Genomic DNA, 24749 nt, shown 5'->3' with positions numbered 1-24749 from the left:
ACTGTGCACTTCTAAAACACACACACACACACACACACACACACACACACACACACACACACACACACACACACTTCTAAAAGCATGTGAAGGGAGCTGCTGCTACCATGTCCCTTTGTTCTCACTAGGCTTTAGGTCTGGTGAGACATTGCTGTCCTGTATTTTCATGACAAACAGGAAATGCCTAAATGTGTACGGTACATGGAAAACGTGCACACAAGCACTGTTGTGGGCGTCTGCAGTCCATACGCAGATTACACAAGCCATGTTGTGCTGACTAAGGGACGTTTGTGTTTCTCCACAGCTGGCCAGAGCCATAGAACTACACTACAGATCTGAAAAAGAGGTCACGTCTTCTGTGTTGGATTTGAACAGTTTCCATTAATCAGAGAAGTCACTCAGTGAAAATAAAGTAACAGAGCTCTGGAAAGATTCACAGAAACTGGGGTGTAGCATGATGATGAATGATGCCAATCAAAGCGAGTGGGGCTTGATGCTCTCGTCTTATGACCTCAGTACAACTCCAGTATTCAGCCTTTTCTGCTCAAACCAGCTCTGATTGTATGTGTGCGTACTGAAGTACCATGGTCCAGCATCAAAGAACTGTTATAACTCGAGCTGTAATATAAAGGGTGTGGTTCCTTTGTCTCAGACTGTGACCTGTTATATTGGAGTGTTGCACCGCGCTTGCACCTCCTTTGCCTGTGAGTCCTGTGTGAAAGAAGTGTCAGGTAGGAATACAAGAGCCGTGATCAAGTGATCCTTTAATGCCGTCACTAGGGGGAGATACGCTATGGAAATAAATGAGTGACTGAGAGTCTGTGCCACGAAAGCAATCATCCGTAACTGCGATGACCCCTCGACGAGTTTAAAGCAGTCAGGTAATATCACAGGCCATAGGCTGCCTCATCACGTAGCCAAAACATGGGGATGCATGCCTGCTCATCGTGTGTGGCGATAGAGGTTGGTGGAAGAAGATTGGAATCAATGGGGATCAATAGGAGTGGATCCACTTTGAAAAGCCCCAAGAACCTGGTAGTGTGCAAATAGTGAATACTGGGGGAGACAATAAGGGGGAGGTGGAGGGGGGAGGTAGTGAGTGACTAGTAGCTTCTCTCTGCTGGACCTCAGGTAGCCTTGGTCCCCTAGCTGCCCCGTCAGCAGCATCACCTCACCTCCACAGCTCAATCAGATCAATAGAGAGAACACAGCCAGGGGGCAGTGTTCCAGGGCTCTGTGCTGTGCTATAAGGAGAGGCCATTACTGCTGGTCAGCCCTGTGTCCAGTCTACTGGGGCTATGTCCCGCTCCTCCTCTGTCTCCTCCTCAACTGAGAGCTGCTAGTCTTTTATGTAACATTTGATTGAGTATAGCATTCACATCACCTTGTGAGGGGACATTTTACAAGAATAAATTGTCTATAACTGCCGCTGTGAGAGGCATATCTTTGCAGTGCCCTCTCCTGCACTCTGCTTTGACTGGTGCCCCCTCCACAGGATCATAACGTCTCCGCTGATACAACATGCATGGGATGTTGGGAAATGAACACCAGCCACTAGGTGGCGTAATGGAGCCTGAACAGCCTGATTGTCTTGCTAAGAGATCTAATTCTGATATACAGATACAACACAGAATGCAAGAGTTTTTGAGTCTTACTGACCAAATAGACCAGCCATTCAAACAGGTGGACCGCGGTCCGGAACGGGGTCAATACGGACCACGGGTCCCGACTTCGTTTTTTAGGAACTCAGTCGGGCCTCCAATCCCTGGTGTCATATGATAACACATACAACATGGGAAAATGTGTAGAATTGCAGGAAATTAGCTTTAAAACTGCAAAATGTTCTCTTCGCCAACAAGAAGGGTGTGAACAGTTTGGGGTTATGGGGTGGGGGTTTGTTACTATGTCGATAAATTACAATATCCATCCGGACCTTTGCCACTTAGAACATTTGTGTGACCAGACCTTCTGAAATGGCACTTGAGTTCCCTGCAATAGACCATCAAAACATAGATGTAGTGTTGGATGCCAGACTTCAAGTTGTCATTTCCAGTGTGTTAGAACAGGTAGTGGTACGGTACAGTATGAGATGGTTGTGATATCCTAGACAATGACCCAATGGTCCCAACATACACACAGTTTGTTCAAATGGAGTCTTACACAGGAATCAGGCAATTATAACACTGCTGGTCTCTTTTCCCCACTCCTCATTCTCAGTCCTCACACCTACTGTAGCCATCATCCACCCATCCCTAGCGAGACACAAACACACACACACACACCGACTGTTCCCATGGCATCCACTTACTGGCACCTAGCAGACTGATGATGTGTGATCTGCCAGCCTCACACACGCACACACACGCGCTTAGGTAATGTTGTATCTCTTTATCTATCTTTGCAGGCGAACCCTCCCCCCGTCATCGTCAACGCAGACTCACTGGATGCAGGCCCTTATGTAAATATTTGTTCTGTTGTCTCTGTGTGTGGATGAAGTATCTATTCTGTTGTCTCTGTGTGGCAGGAGTATCTATTCTGTTGTCTCTGTGTGTGGATGGAATATCTATTCTGTTGTCTCTGTGTGTGGATGGAGTATCTATTCTGTTGTCTCTGTGTGTGGATGGAGTATCTATTCTGTTGTCTCTGTGTGTGGATGGAGTATCTATTCTGTTGTCGCTGTGTGTGGATGGAGTATCTATTCTGTTGTCTCTGTGTGTGGATGGAATATCTATTCTGTTGTCTCTGTGTGTGGATGGAGTATCTATTCTGTTGTCTCTGTGTGTGGATGGAGTATCTATTCTGTTGTCTCTGTGTGTGGATGGAATATCTATTCTGTTGTCTCTGTGTGTGGATGGAGTATCTATTCTGTTGTCTCTGTGTGTGGATGGAGTATCTATTCTGTTGTCTCTGTGTGTGGATGGAATATCTATTCTGTTGTCTCTGTGTGTGGATGGAATATCTATTCTGTTGTCTCTGTGTGTGGATGGAGTATCTATTCTGTTATCTCTGTGTGTGGATGGAGTATCTATTCTGTTGTCTCTGTGTGTGGATGGATGTGCGTCATGGTCGCAGCATATAAGATCACATTTACTCACCATGTGGACCTATTTCATTATCTCTATTGAGCTGCCTCTACAGCATGAATATGATGCAGTTATGCATTTAGTATGGTAATGCAAGAGATTGAAATAGTTTCTACTGTATTCCTGTAGGATTTGTGGATTGAGAAAAGCCTAATGGTAATATTAATAGTAAACATGATCATATTTGTGTGTTCATTGTCAAAATCTGGATATAATAGCCAAAACCAGCAATACTATTTGTTTTATGTATGTCTATGTTTAATTCTGTGGTTATTAAAAATTATTCTATTGAGATGAAAGATTAGTCCATGTTTTATGATCCTTTTCTGTTTTTTTATTATTTCTAGGATGTTTTCATGTGGGCTGTTAATACATGATGATGATGATGATATAACTGACCTGTATGTGTTCTGTGTTGACAGGTAAATGGCAGTGATGGGATGTTTAAATATGAAGAGATCATCTTGGAGAGGGTGAGTTTCACTAACACTTTTATAACCGCTCATTATTTGAACGTCTTGTGATCAAATGTATTCTTTTCAAAGCCTTTTGTTAAACATGTGAGCTTTTCCCACTAGATGGCACTAATAAGCTCTTCTTGGCTTTATTAAGGTTTCTCAGTGCAGTAAATGTTGCTATTCTCATTCACCTCTTTGTGTGTATTAGGAAGTTGTTGGGAAGTTTTTAGATCACCTGTTAGATATTACTGCACTGTCGGAAAGAGTACTGGTACCGAGTCAATGTGTAGGAGTACGAGGTAGTTGAGGTAATTAAGGTCAAATGTACACGTAGGTACGCGTAAAAGTGACTAGGCAATGAGGATAGATAATAAGTAGCAGCAGCGTATGCACATCGTCATCGTCAGACCCCTGTAGGCCTCATACTGCACCTTTCAAAAGCACACACATTAAATAGTTCAGAAGCAAAAGCCATCTCCCCCTACACACACACTCTCAGGACCCTTGACAGTTGCACTTGTCAGTGACAGAGTTCAGTCTATAGTGGAGCGCAGACATACTTTATGTTCCTGCTCTTGTTATTCCACCCACAGATAGGTGCAGAGCTGTTTTCTCCATCTCCCTCTCCGAGTGGCATTTCTGCATGCAGAGGCTTAAATAAACTAGATAAAATCACACTTTAAAAGGTCTGTGGGTGTGGAACATTTGGTGGTCGGGCCCAGTGCACTCCTTTTGGCTCAGGAGCAGCGCACTGGGAGGCCTCAGCCTCACTCTGTCCTAATTGGTTGTGACCGTTTCTCATTAATTATAGAAAATAATAAAGTGAAGTCTTTTCTCAGTTGTCTTGTTTGGAGCCTGTCTCTGCAGCCATGGCTGTCAGATAGAACAGCACGCCTGGGCCCACTGCATCCAAATGGGTGCTTTGCCATTCTGGGGGAGAGGTGGGGGAAAGGGGGGTACATATAGATAAAGGGAAGTTTTGTACCATTCAAGTCTTTAGAGAAATGTGGATTCTCTGACTCTCTTCTACTTATGAATCTGTCTGTTTTAAACAAAACAATTACACCCAAACCATTTACACCCAAACCACCGCTTCATCTTACATACATTTAGAATTAAGTGACTTGATCTTAGAATGTAGTTTGTAGTATGAAGTAAATTCAATGTGAGGAAGATGCACACACACATGCATGAGAAAGTGCCATGGTCATCAGTAATGTTGAATTCCCTTGAGCGCTCTTCATAGATCACATGTATTGAGACTTCAATACCATTAAGAAGAAGCCCCTTCTCCCCCCTTGAGTCCACACACCTTGAGTGGGACGGGACCCATCACTTATGCAGTAGAGCTCTGTATGCCTGCATGCACGTGCGTGTGTGTGAAAGTGTGCACGGGCTGCATGCCAGAGGAAGCTGGTAGAATGAGCTATAGGAGGATGGGCTCATTATAATGGCTGGAATGGAATAAATGGAAAGCAGTCAAACATGTGGTTTCCATATTTTTGATGTGCTCCATCCATTCCATTCCAGCCATTACAATGAGCCATTCCTCCTATAGCTCCTCCCACCAGCCTCCTCTGCGTCACGCTCACGTGTGTGTGTGTGTGTGTGTATGTGTGTCTATTTTATCTCTTCTATGTGTAATGCCTCATAACCACTGCAGGGTAACTCTGGCCTGGGCTTCAGCATCGCTGGGGGGATGGACAATCCACACATCCCAGATGACCCAGGGATCTTCATCACCAAGATCATCCCTGGAGGAGCTGCAGCTATGGATGGCAGGCTGGGGTGAGTTAGTCCCCCCCCTCTGTCTCTCACTCCACCATTTTACGCCAGGCAGTCAGAGGTGTGTGTGTGGGTGGCAGTGCCTCTACAGCCCTCTGCCCCCAGGCTCTGTCTGTGTTTCCACTAAGTTGTGATTCACTGGAAAGCCAAAGCCTAAAACATGCAAATGATGATCTCGAGTACTTTCGGTGTACTGCCGGCCTCTGTGTTTTTTTAATTTGTATTATTATTTTTGATTTAACCTTTATTTAACTAGGCAAATCAGTTAAGAACAAATGTTTATTTACAATGACGGCCTACCTCGGCCAAACCCCGACGACGCTGGGCCAATTGTGCGCCTCCCTATCGGACCCCCTATGTGATACAGCCTGGATTCGAACCAGGGACTGTAGTGATGCCTCTTGCACTGAGATGCAGTGCCTTAGACCACTGTGCCACTCAGGAGCCCAGTTTGTGTTTGTTTGTTTTTCTGTGTGTTTGTGCAGTTGACTAGTCTGACTAGTCTGTTGATTCTATCCATATTGTACAGCCTGTGGATTGCCATTAATTCCATAATTATGATTCAGTAGGCAAACGGATAAATCATCATATAGTGTAGATACACTGAGTGTACAAAACATTAAGAACGCCTGCTCTTTCCATGACCTAGACTGACCAGGTGAAAGCTATGATCGCTTATTGATATCACTTGTTAAATCCACTTCAAATCAATGTAGATGAACGGGAGGAGATGGGTTAAAAAAAACATTTTTAAGGCTTGAGACATGGATTGTTTATGTGTGCCATTCAGAGGGTGAATGGGCAAGATCAAATATTTAAGTGCCTTAGAACTCAGGAAGGTGTTCTTAATGTTTTTGTACACTCAGTGTATATTATGTATGTGTATATACAGTACTAACAGCGTTGTAAAATATGAACTTTGTTTCCCCTCGTCTCCCCAGGGTGAATGACTGTGTGCTGCGTGTGAATGAGGTAGATGTGTCTGAGGTGGTCCACAGCCGGGCGGTGGAGGCCTTGAAAGAGGCTGGCCCTGTGGTCAGGCTGCTGGTCAGGAGAAGACAGGCCCCTCCTGAGACCATCCTGGAGATCAACCTGCTCAAGGGGCCCAAAGGTCAGCTATATATAGTACATATATGAATGAATCCTCATTGTGAGGGCCAGGATTTTCTTGGCCCCTATAACTTCACTGTAATGTATATAAGAATATGAATATATATATATATATATGAATAACGGGTAAATAGAAATTTTGTTGTCTCTTGGTGTCTTTCTAATATATTTTATATAAAATATTTTATTTAGAATTGAATGTAATATCTTCTGTTGTTCTTGTCTATAACTCTTCTTTACAGGAAGAGTAGCTGCTGCATATGCAGTATCTGATGGGGATCCTAATTAACTAAACTAAATTACCCTGGGTAATACGAGGGCAACTCTGAAATTGGAACATACATTTAGATTATGTTTGAGAATTTGAATTGTCCCCATTGACGCTTTTGCGCAATTTTCTGTTCTTGACTGTCCTCTTTGTGCTTCTCACCCCCAGGCCTTGGCTTCAGCATTGCTGGGGGGATCGGCAACCAACACATCCCTGGAGACAACAGCATCTACATCACAAAGATCATCGAGGGCGGGGCCGCACAGAAAGACGGACGGCTGCAGACCGGAGACCGCCTGCTAGCTGTAAGAACACATATAATTTGCATCTTTATTCATTACCTGGGCTTACCCCTGCTTCGATGTAGCAGAGGTGGTTTGGTGAAGCCAGAGTGAATGCTTAGACTTAAGCTCAGCAGCCTAACACAGTCTTTAATTGTGTAGAAAACCCAGGTTCCATACCCAGTCAATTACACAGATAGTGGCCTATGATACTGCGCTCTAATGGATGCCCTAGAACAGTCTTGATTCCCTTACTGTTTAGTGATCCATACCCTGCATACATCAAGACACTGATACTTTGGTGGGTGCCTCTGTGCCCATCCCTGGACATTTCTCAGGAGAACCAGGCGAGGTGACGCGCATCAGCGTTTATGGCCCTGTGTGTGATTGATACGGTGCTGGAGACCGGGTTCAAACAGCCCAGCTGCTCCCCGGGCATATTCTGTTCTACACCGGCAAAAGATAAAGAGAACCTCCTGCCAGGCTGAATGAGTGACTACGCTGTTAGAAAAATATGAGATGTGTTTAAGACTGCCATAAATAAGAACAGAGCCATTAAGCACTGCTACCTTTGTGCGGGGAAGAGCTGTGAGTGACTACAACTGCCCAACACTGAATCCCCACTGCACTGTTTTCATCACAGTACACTTCTGGACGGATGGCCGTATCATTTGTGCTATTTGATCAAAGTTTATCCCCGAAATCCAAGCATTTATCTGTCGACACAATGATGCAGATGTGACGGCTCCGTAAATAAGTAATCTCTCGCAACTGTACCTATATGGAGAAGCTCTGTTCAAAACCATACTTTATCTTAGTAGTACACAGTAACAGTAGTGTATGAATGATTTGGGTGTGGCTCAGGTAAACTAAAAGAGGTAGCTATAAGCCTCAGTGTTGTGGACTTGAGGATTTGACTGTGGTCTGTGTGCTTCAGGTGAACAACATCATCCTGCAGGACGTGCGTCACGAGGAGGCGGTGGCGGCGCTGAAGAACACCTCTGACATGGTCTACCTCAAGGTGGCCAAGCCCGGACCCGTGCACCTCAACGACATGTACGCCCCTCCGGACTACTCCAGCAGTACGTATCTTCTTCTGCTAGCTACTGTATTCACCTATGGCTCAAACTAAACACCCCCCTCCCCTCCTACTCTCATACTGCTCACAATGCATACAACTACAGTTGAACATTCCAGGCGATGGATGCCTCAATGGTACTGTACCAGCACACACAGTTTGTTTTAATGGAAGACCACAGGAACCCTGCGATAATGACACTGGTGGTCTCTTTCCACACTCCTTATTCTCAGTTTATACCTAAACCTCAAAAACCAACCCATGCATCAGTTGTTAGAAGAAGGCTTTGTTGATTAGCATTAGCTTTAGGTCAGGGGTCACCTTTTTGACTTGAAAAGCACATTTCTTTCCACACAAAAAAATTGTTTAGAGGGAGCTGCAGAAGAAGTTTGAGCCCTTTTCAAGCGCAATAGTGGCAATATCTGATATTCAGCACCACAGATAGCAGTCAGATCAAATTACCACGGAATCTGGCAGTTCAGGGTCACAGAGCAGTGGCTGTCTAGCGAAGTTGCAGGGAGAATCAAATCTTGTGAACATACATTAAATATGCTACAGAAGTAGTGTTACTTTTTTTATTTAAAAACCTACAAATGAAGGACATGTTGTTTTCCAGGGATTCATTGAAATACCCACATCAAGCCCCGCAAGATATTGAATAATGAAACACAGATACACAAATATTATAATGCAAACAGGTTTGATTGTAATAGATATTTATTATACTGATTTAACAAAAGTGTTTGTTTATTTACTTTGCTTTTATAAATGAGAAATTAGCCCATTCAGACAGACCTTGTCTGCACACTTTCAGCAACAGAAACTTAACCTTCAAAAGGTTATTTTCTGTACATTTCAAAAACAGAATAAAAGTAAGATACGGTTTTAACATGTATTGTCCTGTAGATTGTAACGTAGCATATCTTAGTTAGTCCTGATCTTTCCAAACCCATCTATTTCTGATTGAAAAATGTGAAATAAAAATACAAAAAATATATATAATCTCAGCAAAAAAAGAAACGTCCTCTCACTGTCAACTGCGTTGAGACCACATGAGGGAGTAGGATGTCTTCCCTGTAACGCACAGCATTGAGATTGCCTGCAATGACAACAAGCTCAGTCTGATGATACTGTGACACACTGCCCCAGACCATGACGGACCCCCCACCACCAAATCGATCCCGCTCCAGAGTACAGGCCTTGGTGTAATGCTCTTTCCTTCGACGATAAACGCGGATCCGACCATCACCCCTGGTGAGACAATACCGCGACTCGTCAGTGAAGAGCACTTTTTGCCAGTCCTGTCTGGTCCAGCGACGGTGGATTTGTGCCCATAGGCGACGTTGTTGCTGGTGATGTCTGGTGAGGACCTGCCTTACAACAGGCCTACAAGCCCCCAGTCCAGCCTCTCTCAGCCTATTGCAGACAGTCTGAGCACTGATGGAGGGATTGTGCGTTCCTGGTGTAACTCGGGCAGTTGTTGTTGCCATCCTGTACCTGTCCCGCAGGTGTGATGTTCGGATGTACCGATCCTGTGCAGGTGTTGTTACACATGGTCTGCCACTGCGAGGATGATCAGCTGTCCGTCATGTCTCCCTGTAGTGCTGTCTTAGGCGTCTCACAGTACGGACATTGCAATTTATTGCCCTGGCCACATCCGCAGTCCTCATGCCTCCTTGCAGCATGCCTAAGGCAAGTTCCCGCAGATGAGCAGGGACCCTGGGCATCTTTCTTTTCGTGTTTTTCAGAGTCAGTAGAAAGGCCTCTTAGTGTCCTAAGTTCTCATAACTGTGACCTTAATTGCCTACCGTCTGTAAGCTGTTTGTGTTGTAATGACCATTCCACAGATGCAGGTTCATTAATTGTTTATGGTTCATTGAACAAGCATGGGAAACAGTGTTTAAACCCTTTACAATGAAGATCTGTCAAGTTATTTGGAATTTTACGAATTATCTTTGAAAAACAGGTTCCTGAAAAAAGGACGTTTCTTTTTTTTGCTGAGTTTAGGTAATCCTTTTCCCATTCAGTGCTGGCCTTCCAAAGGTCTGTGGAGCGGATAGCCGACCTCTTGCCCGAGAAAGGAGTCCAGGCAACGAGCCTAGCATGAATCAGCATCCACACTCCACTTACTCCTGACTGAGTTACTGTCCTCTCTAGCGGGCCAGGCTGTGTCCCTCCTCTGAACAGACCCATGCTAAGGACATGTCATATCAGAGCTCAGGATGAGAGTTACTGGCCATGGGCCGTGTGCACCAGCTGGGCATAATTTTTTTTTGTCTTAAATGCAAGGTCTTGTACCGTCTGTAAGCTGTTAATGTCTTAACGACCGTTCCACAGGTGCATGTTCATTAATTGTTTATGGTTCATTAAACAAGCATGGGAAATAGTGTTTAAACCCTTTACAATGAAGATCTGTGCCGTTATTTGGATTTTTACGAATTATCTTTGAAAGACAGGGTCCTGAAAAAGGGACATTTCTTTTTTTGCTGAGTTTAGTTGTTTGTTTGTTGAGGAAATCTATACATAGCAATGGAGCGGCGGGTTGCCGACCCCTACTGTAGGTACACAACATTGTCCCTGTCACAGGGATGTTTATGGATTATCTCAGTGAGTGGTAGAGCTGTTTCAGTGTGCTCTCCTCGGCTTGGCTGTGCCCAGACTCCTACATGGTGCAGACACACTGCTGCCCACTGAAACACCAAGCCCAGCTCTCTCTCTCTCCCACTGAGTGTGGAGGCTTTCTCACATCCCACCCACTTGCTCAGGAGAACCCATGGCCTGGGGCTCCTGCCAGCCACACACATCGATTTTACTGAAGAACCACACACACACACACACACACACACACACACACACACAAAATAACTGTACTGGACTATATGTAATTATTACAGGTATACTATATTGTACTAAACAATATGTATGTCAACCAGTGATTTATTATCAAAGGGCCTGTACAGTAGTACTGTATATGTTCATTGTTATTTTGTATGTGTGGTTTCCATGGCTTGAGCAAGCCCCTTATACTGACATAAAGGAATAGTTCACTATTTTACAGCATGATGTTAGACTGTTCCTCTCCCTGAAAGTGGGCTATGAGCCAGGATAAATTGTAATCCATAGTTTGGTTTTCTTTAAACAGTCACTATAATCTTCAGCTAACTTTAGCCACCGCTAGCTAAAAATAATTGGAAGTAATGTGGCCATGTGATCCCCTGTGACCAAAATCACCTGAAATCAACTCAAATCAACTCCATATTTGGTTAGATGTTACTTACAGTTGATTTAGAAATAAAATATATAAAATAAATATATAAAAAAATACAAATAAACATGTTCACATACCCCTGTCGAAAGGTTGCTGGATTGAATCCCCGAGCTGACAAGGTAAACCTCTATCGTTCTGCCCCTGAACAAGGCAGTTAACCCACTGTTCCCCGGGCGAGGGGTTGGGTGAAATGCGGAAGACACATTTCAGTTGAATGCATTCAGTTGTACAACTGACTAGTTATCCCCCTTTCCCTTTCATTAAAATTGATTTTTAGCTAGCGGTGGCTATAGTTAGCTGAAGTTTGTGGCAGTTTAAAGAAACGTATCCTGGCCCATATACGACTTTCAGAGTGAGGAACCATCTAACATCATGTTGTAAACTAGTGAACTACTCCTTTAAGCCAGCTCTGAAAGTATGACCTATAGTCAGATGTTCTTCAAGGGATTTTAGAGCCATGAGTCATAAGTACTGTAGCCCCATGATGGAATGTAAATCTGGGAACTTTCTAGACTTTAGCTACTCAAAATCTCTGGTGTAGGACATACTGTGGTCTCACAGTAGCCTGCACACATCTATTATATCTCAGGTATAGAGAATACCCACACTGACTAATCTGTAGGGAGAATACTGTCTTTAATGGGCCATAGATTTTTTGAACAGGCATCGTCACATGTATGATAGTGTTATGAGTTGATCCCTCTTGGCAAGAGTGCTGCCAGGCCTCCAGTGGACCACTGTTTTAATCATTCCTCCTTTCCATCTACTGGTCTGGCCCTCCCTGCCCTCCCTCCAGCCTTCCCCACCATGGTGGACAACCACATCAGCCACAACTCAGGCATGGCCTACATGGGAGCTATGGAGCCCAAGCCCGTCTACAGCCAGCCACCCCAGGTCACGCCCTCCAGGTACTCCCCAGACCCACGTCACATGCTGGGGGAGGAAGACTTCACCAGGTCAGTACCATTTTTTGCATGTTTTTTTTCTTTATTATCTCATTGTTGTACAGCACATAACAATCTTTTACAGGATGATATAGCTATGCAGTATAATTCACAAAAGGGGAATTATATTTTACCAATAAGGCCCGAGGGGGTGGTATATGGCCAATATACCACGGCTATGAGCTGTTCTTATGTACGACGCAACATGGAGTGCCTGGACACAGCCCTTAGCCGTGGTATATTGGCCATATATCACAAACCCCTGAGGTGCCTTATTGCTATTATAAACTGGTTACCAACGTAATTAGAGCAGTAAAAATAAATGCTTTGTCATATCCGTGGTATACGGTCTGATATACCATGGCTGTCAGCCAATCAGCATTCAGGACTCAAACCACCCAGTTTATAATATGTTGTTTACCATGTGAATGTAAGTTTTAAGAGTAGTTTTGACAATCCAGGGTTAGAGTCACTTTCTCGTGTCGGTTAGAGTCACTTTCTCGTGTCAAAATAGACAGGGCCACCAGAGCGCAGTAAGAGGCCTTTTTGTTGTGAACTTTAGAATATTAATTTTTTAATCTTGGTGTGGTGACCGTTGCTTTACCTGGCGTTCCCCGGTGTTGTGGCTTTCTTTGGTGATATGTATGTAGATTGATGTAGTTTAGTGGGCCTCCAACAGCGTGGCAATGTGTTTGTCTCTGGTTGACTAGCTGGGCAAGGAGGGTTCAGTTTTGTCTGAGGTGGCAATGTATAGCCCAAATACCTCAAAGAAGCTCTCTCATCCCATAGTCCCTCCTCCTTGTTCTGCCTTACGACCTCTTGGCCAAACACTGAAACAACATTCACAGAGCTTGATTTGAGAGCCCCACAGTCACCTTAATATCCCGAGCTATTGTGTGTGTGTGTGTGGATGCGCATGTGCAATGTGTGGCAATGACTGTATGGTGCATGTGGGCGTGTGTTTGTGTGTATCCGACTGTGTGACTGTGTAGTTTTGTGTGTAGCAGTTTCTATATTTGTGCATGTATGTATGTGTATTTGTCCTGTGTATTTGTCCTGTGTAGTTGTCACGTATACTGTATATGTGTTTGTGTGTTCTGTGTTTGTGTCCTACTCAAGCCCCATTCACAATGATTTCTGTACTCCCCCACCAGGCCTGAACCTATTTACAGTGTCATCCACAAACAACCTGGGGACAGCGGGGTCCCCCTGGGTCTCTACAGCGGGGGGATACCCCGGGACACAGGCTACTGTTCTGGCCAAGGCCCAGTCCCCTCCTCTGGCAGGTACTAACCCAGCGGTGTCGCTAGGTCCGCTTAGCTAATCTTACTACCTAGTTACAGCCCTGTGTTGTCCTACCTTCACCCGCTTCGCCACACCTGTATCTGGGCTTGGCAGTAGACTGTGGTGCCTGGAGACAGGGGAGAAGTGGTGGTAGAGGGGGATCACCATGGCAAAGGTTTAGGGACGTGGCTCCACTTTGAGACTAGAGGAGGAGGAGAGATGGCAGCAGATAGAAGAACAACGGGATGAAGAGAAAGGGAAGTTAGGAGGGAAAAGGAGGAAGGAGTGCTGTTTGTGCTGACAGAGCTCTCTTGTAAGGGAGGGCGTCCCATCTAGGTCTGATAGCCACTTAGAATCTATCGGTCTGCGTGTAACAGTCTATACATGTCTTACCTCTCCATGTCCATGTCTGCTCCTGCTTTTAATGTTGGTGGTCATACTCATAGTGTACATCTATAAAAGCCTTTACAGTGCCATGTGTCACTTTTGTAAGGTTGAAATAGCCACAGTGGCTTCGATAATGATCTGCTTTGACTACCTGTCAAAGATGGATAACATCTGCAACAGCCCTCCCCAAGTCAAGTGTGAAAGTGTTCCACCGGTATTTGTTTCATCCTTTATTTGTATTTCCAGAGTTAATATTTAATTGTTGTTTTTCCTACACTGGCATGCTCCATTTTGACTTTACATCTAACCTCCATTTACTTATTGCACGTGTTTATAAACACCATTTTACATTAAGAGTAAAAAATACTGTGTGCTAATAGTGTTAAATCATCAAACTGATCATGAATATGAATTAGAAACAGTAGCATTAGTACAGTCCTGAGCTGACCAGCCCTAGCCTGAGCCGGCTGACAGAGTTATACCTGCCCTTCACAGAGACACACGTCTCCACAGGACCGCTCGCTGGCACAAGCTGCTCAATTCCATCTGGCAGGAGCCGAGTCTAACCAAGGCCCGAGTCCCCAGCCAAGCCACTGTCATTGTCCTAGCTTCCCTACTGAAAACCTCTACGGCAGATATATGGACAGAATGTCTGTTAGTGTGTGTCTGGGTTGTTTATGAGTGTGTATTTAATGTAATCTACCTGTCTCTGTGTGTGTAGAGTTGATGTGTTTTATGTGTTGCGTGTCCTCTGTCTGTCCTACCTTCCTCATCAATCACCATGTTGTCATGGATGAATGCCTTGATGTTGCTGGTTGCATGCCACTGTAGTTATGATTGTGTAGAGTATGCGTGTCTAATCTATGTCAGTGTGTGTGTGTGTGTGTGTGTGTGTGTGTGGGTTTGTGGGTGTACAGAACATGCCACCAGTGCCTGTGTGTATGGGCCAGTGTGTGTGCATACAGTATATGCTTGCATGCAGGTGTGTGTATAGACAGACTGAGGGGGTAAAGTGAACAGACAGTATTGGGAGGAGGTGTAACTGGAGGCTGTCATCACACACACACACACCACACACACACACGTGCAGCACAGGAATGTTTTGCCTGCTGCTGTCCTTATGTAAATATAAACACTGGGCCGTGGTTTTACCATAAATGTATTGGGAAGTGAGAGGCTTATCCAGCACGGGGCAGCAAATGAGGAGTGCCGGACATTCCTGCAGCTGTCGTGATTCATCTGCACTCTGGGAAAACCAGGCCATGCACCCAGGTCCACCACCCCCCCTCCACCCCTCACAAAGACAGCCCACGCTGCCAACATTAATCACACACACTGATCTACTCAGACATTTCCTCATAATGTGCTGACGCATAGACACACACACATTAATGTTGGCTCCCTCACATTGCAATATAACACACACACACACACACACACACACACACACACACACACACACACACACACACACACACACACACACACACACACACAGACACTTGTTGGTATACAGTACATGCATACCCACCCAGACAACACACACATCAACACACATGCCCCTGGTCTACAAACACACACATGCCCCTGCTCTGTCTTTCAGGGCCTATACAGTATGGCGCTTCTGCATCAAACCTAAACAGAGAGACATTGTCACGGATGACATCATCCCAACAGACTTCCAGTCCAGTCAGACTAGATCAACATCTAGATGCATCAGATTCCCTGCTGTCGGATAGGAGAGAGACCTCCCTGCAGCCCAGGAGGATTTGCATAGGATTTTATTCTCAGGATTTTTATTGGAGTGATTATTCTAGTGTAAAGCGAGGGCTTCCAGAGGAGTGGAGCTAGACTCAGTCAGAGAGAGAGGGCCGGTATCGTCTGCCCTGTGCCCATCTGCGACACCATGCGTCCCCCTCAGTGGTGCTGCCGTCACCTCACAGACACATTCCCCTCTCCATCTGACACTACGACCTCCTCTCTGCATGGTGGAGGATATTCTGGAGACGGAGAACCTACAACACCATTCTGTCATGAAACAACAGACCCTAGATGAGGAGGGATGCACACCATGCTATGTGAAGTAGAGACCATTCTAAACAGCGGCCCAATCACCACGGTAACCTACGACCCCCTGGATCTAGAAGCCCTCACCCCAAATCACGCTATTGTTAAAGTCGAAGCCTGTCCTACCCCCTGCAACCTTTCAAAACAACTACCTGTACATCAGACGTCATTGGAAGCAAGTCCACTACATGGCCGACATATTTTGGAAGAGATGGACACAGGAGTACCTGCCACTTGCAAGAAAGGCAAAAGTGAGGTAAAGTGAAATGCAGCTTTAGTGAAGGAGATGTGGTTCTGGGCATGGACCCCACGGCACCACGTAGTGCATGGATACTTGGAAAGGCTCTTGAGACCAAGCCTGATTCCAAGGGGTTAGTAGGTGCAGTACGCCAGAAAACAAGAACCAACATTATAGAAATGTTGGTTCTTTTCTTAACCTTTATTTAACTACGCAAGTCAGTTAAGAACAAATTCTTATTTACAATGACGGCCTACACTGGCCAAACCCAGACGACGCTGGGCCAATTGTGTGCCGCCCTATGGGACTCCCAATCGCAGCCAGTTGTAATACAGCCTAGATGGAAGGCGCCTTCAAGTTAAGTAAAGAATTGTTTTTGATTTCACATCAAATACAATTGGGACTGGTGTGTAGGAGCCAAATAGGTCATATTGTATATTTGCATGTATCCAATTCATGATGCAAGTCTGTTTTATGTGTGTTTGCCATTAATCCCCTGTCAAGTGTGTGTGTACCCCCTCTACTGGCCAATGGAGAATACAGTTAAAAGGCATACATTCTCCAAGGCCTACTGGGAGTGACTGGAATGGCAGCACAGTCTTTTGGCCAAACCAGACCATGTTTACCATGCTGTTTGTTTCTTTAATGATCAGAATTAGTTTTGGTAGAATTCTGTACATTTTTGTACCCATGTATAATTATTTTTCAACTTGAATCAAACTCTGGACATTAGATTTGTCTGCGTCAAGACTAACATTTCACCACTCTCCATTGTGGCTAAAGGACTAGAATGGAAATTGTATTGAGATAATTATATTGGACAATTTAGCCACTACAGGAACCATATGCAGATATCTTAGTATACAGTATGTCACTTTTGTTTTTATAAGCTATGTGACCTTTATTTATCCAGGTTAATCTCGTTGAGATAAAATATATTTTTCAAGTGAGACCTAATGACCAGAATGGTGTTTGTTTTTGAGTGTGCGTCTTTGCTGACCAATACCACAACCTGAACTGTTTAGCTGTGCACTATCAGAGAGTAAAGAATGCTATTGGCCAGGACTGTTTGCCCAGAGACTAGATACTGTAAACAACAAGAATCTACAGAGCAGTGCAGCAGGTGAGCTAATCAATAACTTGGTGTTGCTCTTCCATTGTGAATGCGCTCAACCTTTGACTGGTAAGCTTTGAGAGCATTACAGCGATATATACACATTTGCAGCAAGCCCTTCTATGGCCACTGGAAACCATTCGTAGACGGGGGAAAGATTAGAACATGGTAATCATAGTTCAAGATCAGTTGAACGCCTGAGTTAGTCTAAACTGTTAATCATTCATTGCGCCTGGTTTATTCTTAGCCGCTCTGAGAGGCTTGAAATATCTTGAACCGTCTGTCGCCTTTTCCATGTCAAATTAGAATGAAATAATAGGTCTAGGAGGAGAGAGGCAGTGGCGGTAGAATCCACTGGAGAATGTGAAGATGAAAACTAGAAGAAGGACAAGAGAGCAGTCTTTCTTTCATCTGTATACACCAGCCCTGCATACTTTGGGCTTGTGAGCCTGCTACAGAGAGAGAAAGAAAGGGAGCTAATGTTTAACCCTGAGACTTGGTCTGTATGTCTGTCTATGTTTGCGGAAAATGTTGGTCCGCATTGTCCACCATTAATCAGCCAAGCAGAACCAATTACTGGGCTGAGGCGAGGGAGAGCCAGAGCAGAGTGCTGGGGCAGCGCGACCCGCTAAACCCCACAGCCCACATCTCCATTCAGAGCATTAGGACTGGGCTGCCTCAGCCTCTGCCAAAACACTGAGGGGAGGGGGATGGCTGGTTACAGAGCGGGAGAGGCAAAGCGAGGGAGGGAGAGAGAGAACAAGAGCCAGAGCGAGAGAGAGAGAATAAGATAGACAGGCCCATAGAGGCATGGAGAGAGGAGAGGGACAGGCATAGAGAGTAAAGGTTTTATAGCACCATAACGGTTTACATTCCTGGCGTGGATGAAAAAACGAGGGGAGGAGGGAGGGGGAGTCAGGTCCCAGAATTGCCCAAGCGTTTTTTTCCTGATTTTAGGATTCCTTACATGTGCTGGCACAAAACACACACATTTAGTTTCGAGAGCCACAGCATTCAAATAACTCAAACAGCATGTAGTCTGAAGGTCCTCCCATCAACATCCCACTCCCGCCGCCTTTTGCTGTGATACACAGCCCTCTGAGCCACACAAGGGAAGCCTGGGCAACAAAATGAGGAAGCTTGGAACGGGGGAACCTACCCTGGCTGTTTCCTGTAGGATGTGGTTCTGTTCTGTAGAGATGGCTCTGGTCTAGTCTGTGTGGGCGGGTGTGGTTTAAGTCTTGTCCTGTTGCTGATGAGGAGTAGAATGTAACAGCCCAAAGTGGAGCTGTATCTCATCACACAACATCCTGAGATTAATGTCTGTACATAGCGAGCCTCAACCAGAGCTCCTCTCACAAGCAGGGCAAAGATAGAGAGTGGGGTTAGGGGGCTTTGAGACATTACTTGGAGTTGACATAATAATGTGCAACAGTCAGTAGCCACCATGTTTGCAGTGAACATCTCCTCCTCCATGCCATTTGTGAGAGCTCACCCCAAGCGGCTGAGGAAGCGACTGTCATTCAGGAGCAAACACAGGATCCTCAGGTAACCATGGTGATGCATGTGTCTGAGTTGGAATGGTCCAATACTGTCTGGTCCGATGTGCGGGGTACAACGGTCCTCTTGTGTCGCTGCATGCGGTTATTTTTAAGATGATCTCTCTCGTGTGCTACTCACGTTTGTTACTCCGTTGTGTATGTAAGGGTGATGTTGTTTTTCAAAAAGGTATTCATCCTTCAGAAATATATATAGAAAGGAGCCTCTGCTAGGCAGAATTGTACATGGATGACAGAAAGAAAAGGAGAGTGTGTATGTGTGTGGTCAGTATGGGCTTATTACATCTCTGTGACTCATCCTCCCATGTGGGAATAAACCTAATGCAGTAATTGCAAAAAGACTTGCCTACTATAGTTCCTGACTTTCAGTGCCAAACAGGCTTTATTCACATGCTCTAATTTGAGACCATGGGCATGAACCTTACATTTATGGACTCTCAATTGAGGAAATGCATAATTTTTTAAGGGTATTGTAGCAATCCAGGATGTGCTGATATGGGTTTTAGATCAACGTGAGATATTTATGTAAGTACCATCCAATTATTGCTCTTCAGTCAAAGTGCCTTTCGTTTATGTTATTAAACCTTTGTGAAACCATATAAAAACTTACCATGCCTCTTCACATGTTTTACTAGAACAATCAGGGTTGTTTTCAGTCAGGACCTGAAACTAATGCTAGGAAAGTATGTATGCATTGGCTCCCATTGATGTTAAAAGGGTCTCTACAACAACTTGGAGCACAGCCATTAGGGATTGAGTAGGAATTGTTATTGTGGACCGCAGGCTGAGTACTAGAGCGAGGACCACTAATGGGAACCATGTGGAGAGTTTTGTTGAGACGGGCTGTGTGTGTGTGTCAGCTTCTAGGGCCTCTGCGGTGTGTCTTTGCCTTACAGTCTGAGGCATGTTCTCAGAAGTCTTTTGATGGTCCCTAGCAGTGGTTTGGCCTCTCCAGGATCCTCAGTCCAACACAGTCTGGAATTCAGCCTGCCTGATGATGACTCACAGCGGCTAAAGCTAAAACAGAGCTGCAAGCAGGGGGGGGCTGCTGCTCGGTGTGTGTGTGTGTGTGTGTGTGTGTGTGTGTTTTTCAGGGGGTAAATTGTTCATCCAAAGACGGCATGTCTTGGTGGGCCCTGTTGCGCCAAAGCATTGTTCGAGGTGAAGTCGAATCATAATAATGTTGTTTCTATAGGCCTATTACCAGTGTAGTTCAGCATATTTGAAAGTGCTGTCTGTATTTAATTTCCTTTTTCTCCTTTTTTTTCGTTCCATTTGTGGAAAGGATGTTTATTACTCATTTGAATGCTGAGATTGTTTCCCTGCAAAAGTATATGAAAGTGTTCACTTTCAAACATGTATAGAAAGTGCTACTCGTCAGGCTCTGCTGCAGCATATTCCAAGGATTGTATACTTACTGCAAAATGAGAGATGTATGTGTCACCTTTTCCAGAATACAAGTTAGTCCCATGTATGTACAGATGTTGGTGTGGGCTGTTTCCTAAACTGCCTCTGTCTCCCCTTCTGTCTTTTTGTCTTTCATCCCTTTTCCCTCTTTTTCTCTCTCTCCTCCCACTTTTGCTCTTCGTCTCTTTTTCAACCTCTCTCTCTCCCATTTTCTCTCCTTACCTACATTCTCGCACTCTGTCTGTCTCCGTCTCTTTCCTGTGCTCCCAGTCCCGCCCTGCGGCCTGACGCTGTCGCTCTGTTTGGCAGGGAGCCGCGGAAGGTGCTGCTTCACAAGGGCTCCACAGGGCTGGGCTTCAACATCGTGGGCGGCGAGGACGGAGAGGGCATCTTTGTCTCATTCATCCTGGCTGGAGGACCAGCAGACCTGAGCGGGGAGCTGAGGAGGGGAGACCGCATCCTCTCGGTCAGTGGCTTATCGGCCCTCGCAACGAACTAACCAGCCAGCTAACCTGTGGCAGGGCTTACACATCTGAGATATTTGCTTAAAACATACTTACAGCAAGTTGCAAAGCTTCTACAGTAGTTAGTGCTTTGTCATAACGACATGGATAGCTACAGCTGTACATGGTTTAGCACTGAATATTTTCCTTCAAAGACTTGCCTTTACAAATAGACAATTTTAGCAATGTAGAGAGGAGTAGACCCAAAGGGGTAACAGGATAAAGATGATACGTTGGGCAGCATAGAGTCAAAGTAATCAAAAGAGACAGCATTGGACCATCTTCCAGTCAAGGTCACAGCTCTCATATAAATCAATAATCTCTTATAGCTAACGCAAGGCCCCCCATGATGACAGATAGGTACCTTTCTGGAGGGCACATCTGCTCAATGGCCCTGCTGGAATTGTGAACCAGGCATTTTCCCTGGTCACAATCCTCTTAATCATGCCAAGGTCATTCTTCCACTGATTGAAAACAAATCATCAAGCTGGTGATCCAAGAAAGAAAGGAATGATAGGCTGAGGCTCTCCTCCACATCCTTATGTCAAAGCCAGGTAGTCTCATTCCCTTGTAGGCTAAATAGGAACAGTGCTGGTTGGTCCATTGACCTGCTAATCAAGGCTCCATGGCTGAGGTTCTGCCCTGTGCTATGTGTCTCAGGTGAACGGGGTGAACCTGCGGAACGCCACACACGAGCAGGCAGCTGCAGCGCTGAAGCGGGCCGGCCAGACAGTCACCATCATTGCCCAGTACCGACCAGAAGGTAGGAGTTTCTCTCTCTCTCTCTCACACACACACACACACACACACACACACACACACACACACACACACACACACACACCAAAAACCACAACAAAAACCTTGGCCAAACCAGTCACACGCACCATCGTGCACATGTTGATTTTGTCTGTGGACAGGTCAAAACACACATGAAACATTCATGGACATTTAGCTAGCTTGTGTTGCTAGTTAATTTGGCCTGGTATTGGGTTGTTATTTCACCTGAAATGCATATAGTCTTTTTTTTGTTGTTGCTGGATCTTTGTTGAATTTTGACCGGTAGTCATACAAAATCATGTTTCTCTACTTTGACGATTCATTCACAGATAAAATGGGAAACCTAGTTAGTTATCTTTGATTAATCTCTCCTCGCTTCATCTTTCAATTACTCACGTGGGTTAGTATGCTCGTGAAAACCAATGAGTAGATGGGAGAGGAGGGACTTGCAGCGTGTCGAGCAAGTTCTATTTTAGCATCTGGCTATGCAGACGCTCAAGCAGTTTGGAGGAAATTATTGAATAACATGTACACTGAACAAAAATGTAAACATGCAACAATTTCTAAGATACAGTTCATATAAGGAAATCAGTCAATTGGAATAAATTCATTAGGCCCTAATCTATGGATTTCACATGACTGGAGGATACAGATATGCATATGTTGTTCACAGATACCTTAAAAAATAGGTAGGGTAGGGGCATAGATCAGAAAACCAGTCAGTATCTGCTGTGACCACTATTTGCCTCATGCAGCGCGACACATCTCCTTCGCATAGAGTTGATCAGCGGGCCTCCCAAGTCGCGCAGTTGTGTCCCAGGCTGTGTCACAACCGACTGTGTTCGGGAGTCCCATAGGGCGGCGCACAATTGGCCCAGCGCTGTCCGGGTTAGGGGAGGGTTTGACCGGGGGGGGCTTTACTTGGCTCATCGCGCTCTAACGACTCCTTGTGGCAGACCAGGTGCCTGCAGCCTGACCTCGGTCGTCAGTTGAACGGTGTTTCCTCCGACACATTGGTGCGGCTGGCTTCCGGGGTAAGCGGGCGGGTGTTAAGAAGCGTGGTTTGGCAGGTCATGTTTCGGAGGACGCATGACTCGACCTTCGCCTCCCGAGCCCGTTGGGGAGTTGCAGCGTTGAGACAAGATCGAAATTGGGTAAAAATAAGAGGTAAAACACCAAAAAAGAAAAGAAAAGTTGATCAGGCTGTTGATTGTGGCCTGTAGAATGTTGTCCCACTCTTTAATGGCTGTGCGAAGTTTCTGGATATTGGTGGGAAATGGAACACTCTGTTGCACACGTCGATCCAGAGCATCCCAAACATGGTGGCATGTTTGGGGAGTATGCAGGCCATGGAAGAACTGGGCCATTTTCAGCTTCTAGGAATTGTGTATAGATCCTTGCGACATGGGGCCATGCATTATCATGCTAAAACATGAGGTGATGGGGGTGGATGAATGGCACGACAATGGGCCTCAGGATCTCATAACGGTATCTCTTTGCATTCAAATTGCCATCGATAAAATGCAATTGTGTTTGTTGTCCGCAGCTTATGCCTGCCCATACCATAACCCCAATACCACGGGGCACTCTGTTCACAACGTTGACATCAGCAAAGCGCTCGCCCACACGACGCCATACACATCGTCTGAAATCTGCCCAATACGGTTGAAACTGAGATTCATCCATGAAAAGCACACTTCTCCAGCGTGCCAGTGGCCATCGAAGGTGAGCATTTTCCCACTGAAGTGAGTTACGACGCCTAACTGCAGTCAGGTAAAGACCCTGGTGAGGATGCAGATGGGTTTCCCTGAGACAGTTTGACAGTTTGTGCAGAAATTCTTCGGTTGTGCAAACACACTTTCATCAACTGTCAGGGTGGCTGGTCTCAGACAATTCCGCAGTTGAAGAAGCCGGATGTGGAGGTCCTGGACTGGCGTGGTTACACATGGTCTGCGGTTGTCTGGTCGGTTGGACGTACTGCCAAATTTGCTACAACATTGTTGGAGGTGGCTTGTGGTAGAGAAATGAACATTCTGGCAACAACTCTGGTGGACATTCCTGCTGTCAGCATGCCAATTGCACGCTCCTTCAAAACTTGAGACATCTGTGGCATTGTGTTGTGCGACAAAACTGCACATATTAGAGTGGCCTTTTATTGTCCCAAGCACAAGGTGCAACTGTGTATTAATCATTTTGTTTTATCAGCTTTTTCATATGCCACACCTGTCAGGTGGATGGATTATTTTGGCAAAGCATAAATGCTCATGAACAGGGATGTAAAGAAATTTGTGCAAAGTTTCACAGAAATAAGCTTTTTGTGAATATGGAAAATTTCTGGGATCTTTTATTTCAGCTCATGAAACATGGGACCAACAAGTTACATGTTGCGTTTATATTTTTGTTAAGTATATGTGTACATTTATTTTTCATCACTCGCACACACAACGTGTCTGGTCTAGTCAGGGTGTAACCCACATACTTTACATTTTAGTCGCTGTCATCCAAAGCAACCTCAAGTCAGTTTATGTGAGGTAGGGGGCTGCTGAGCAACTGCACAAACAGCTCATTCTTGCTACTACTTCCAAAGTTATCTTGATCTTTATGTTGTGGAACAGATGTGCTGAATAATCATCTTGGTCTTACTGAAGACTGAGTTACATGAGGGGCATACAGGTGGTCTAGTTAAGCAAACCAGCGCTTACAGTATTTGTATTTCTGTAGACCTACTAATATAAATATATACTCAACAAAAATATAAATGCAACATGCTACAATTTCAAACATTTTACTGAGTTACAGTTCATGTAAGGAAATCAGTCAATTGAAATAAATTAATGATGCCCTAATCTAAGGATTTCACGACTGGGAATACAGATACAGTATGCGTCTGTTGGTCACAGGTAGGGGTGTGGATCAGAGAAGCAGTTAGTATCTGGTGTGACCACTATTTTCTTCATGCAGCGTGACACATCTCCTTCACATAGTTGATCAGGCTGTTGATTGGAGCCTGTGGAATGCTGTCCAACTTCTCTTCAATGTCTGTGCGAAGTTTCTGGATGTTGGCGGGAACTGGAACATGTTGTCGTACACATCAATCCAGAGCATTCCAGACATGCTCAATGGGCCATGGAAGAA

At 45.1% G+C, this 24749-nt stretch overlaps 1 protein-coding gene across 5 annotated transcripts in view; it reads left to right on the top strand.

The window, feature by feature from the left end:
- The window catches only part of LOC106604729 (disks large homolog 3), a 141554-nt gene that overhangs the window by 79171 nt on the left and 37634 nt on the right, over positions 1 to 24749 (top strand). For 3 of the 5 annotated variants that reach the window (XM_082975177.1, XM_082975178.1, XM_014199683.3), the window contains 9 exons: positions 2405 to 2458; positions 3506 to 3556; positions 5205 to 5329; positions 6268 to 6437; positions 6873 to 7009; positions 7923 to 8067; positions 12128 to 12287; positions 20602 to 20797; positions 21495 to 21597. In XM_082975177.1, coding sequence (XP_082831303.1) covers positions 2405 to 2458; positions 3506 to 3556; positions 5205 to 5329; positions 6268 to 6437; positions 6873 to 7009; positions 7923 to 8067; positions 12128 to 12287; positions 20602 to 20797; positions 21495 to 21597 — 1141 coding nt within the window. The remainder of the gene's footprint in view (positions 1 to 2404; positions 2459 to 3505; positions 3557 to 5204; positions 5330 to 6267; positions 6438 to 6872; positions 7010 to 7922; positions 8068 to 12127; positions 12288 to 20601; positions 20798 to 21494; positions 21598 to 24749) is intronic. The other 2 variants (XM_014199688.3, XM_045718119.2) reach the window with 1 other exon arrangement.

Source organism: Salmo salar, chromosome 05, assembly GCF_965601325.2.
Source record: "Salmo salar chromosome 05, fSalSal1, whole genome shotgun sequence".
Taxonomy (NCBI): domain Eukaryota; kingdom Metazoa; phylum Chordata; class Actinopteri; order Salmoniformes; family Salmonidae; genus Salmo; species Salmo salar.
This window is presented reverse-complemented; position numbering and strand designations above follow the sequence as displayed.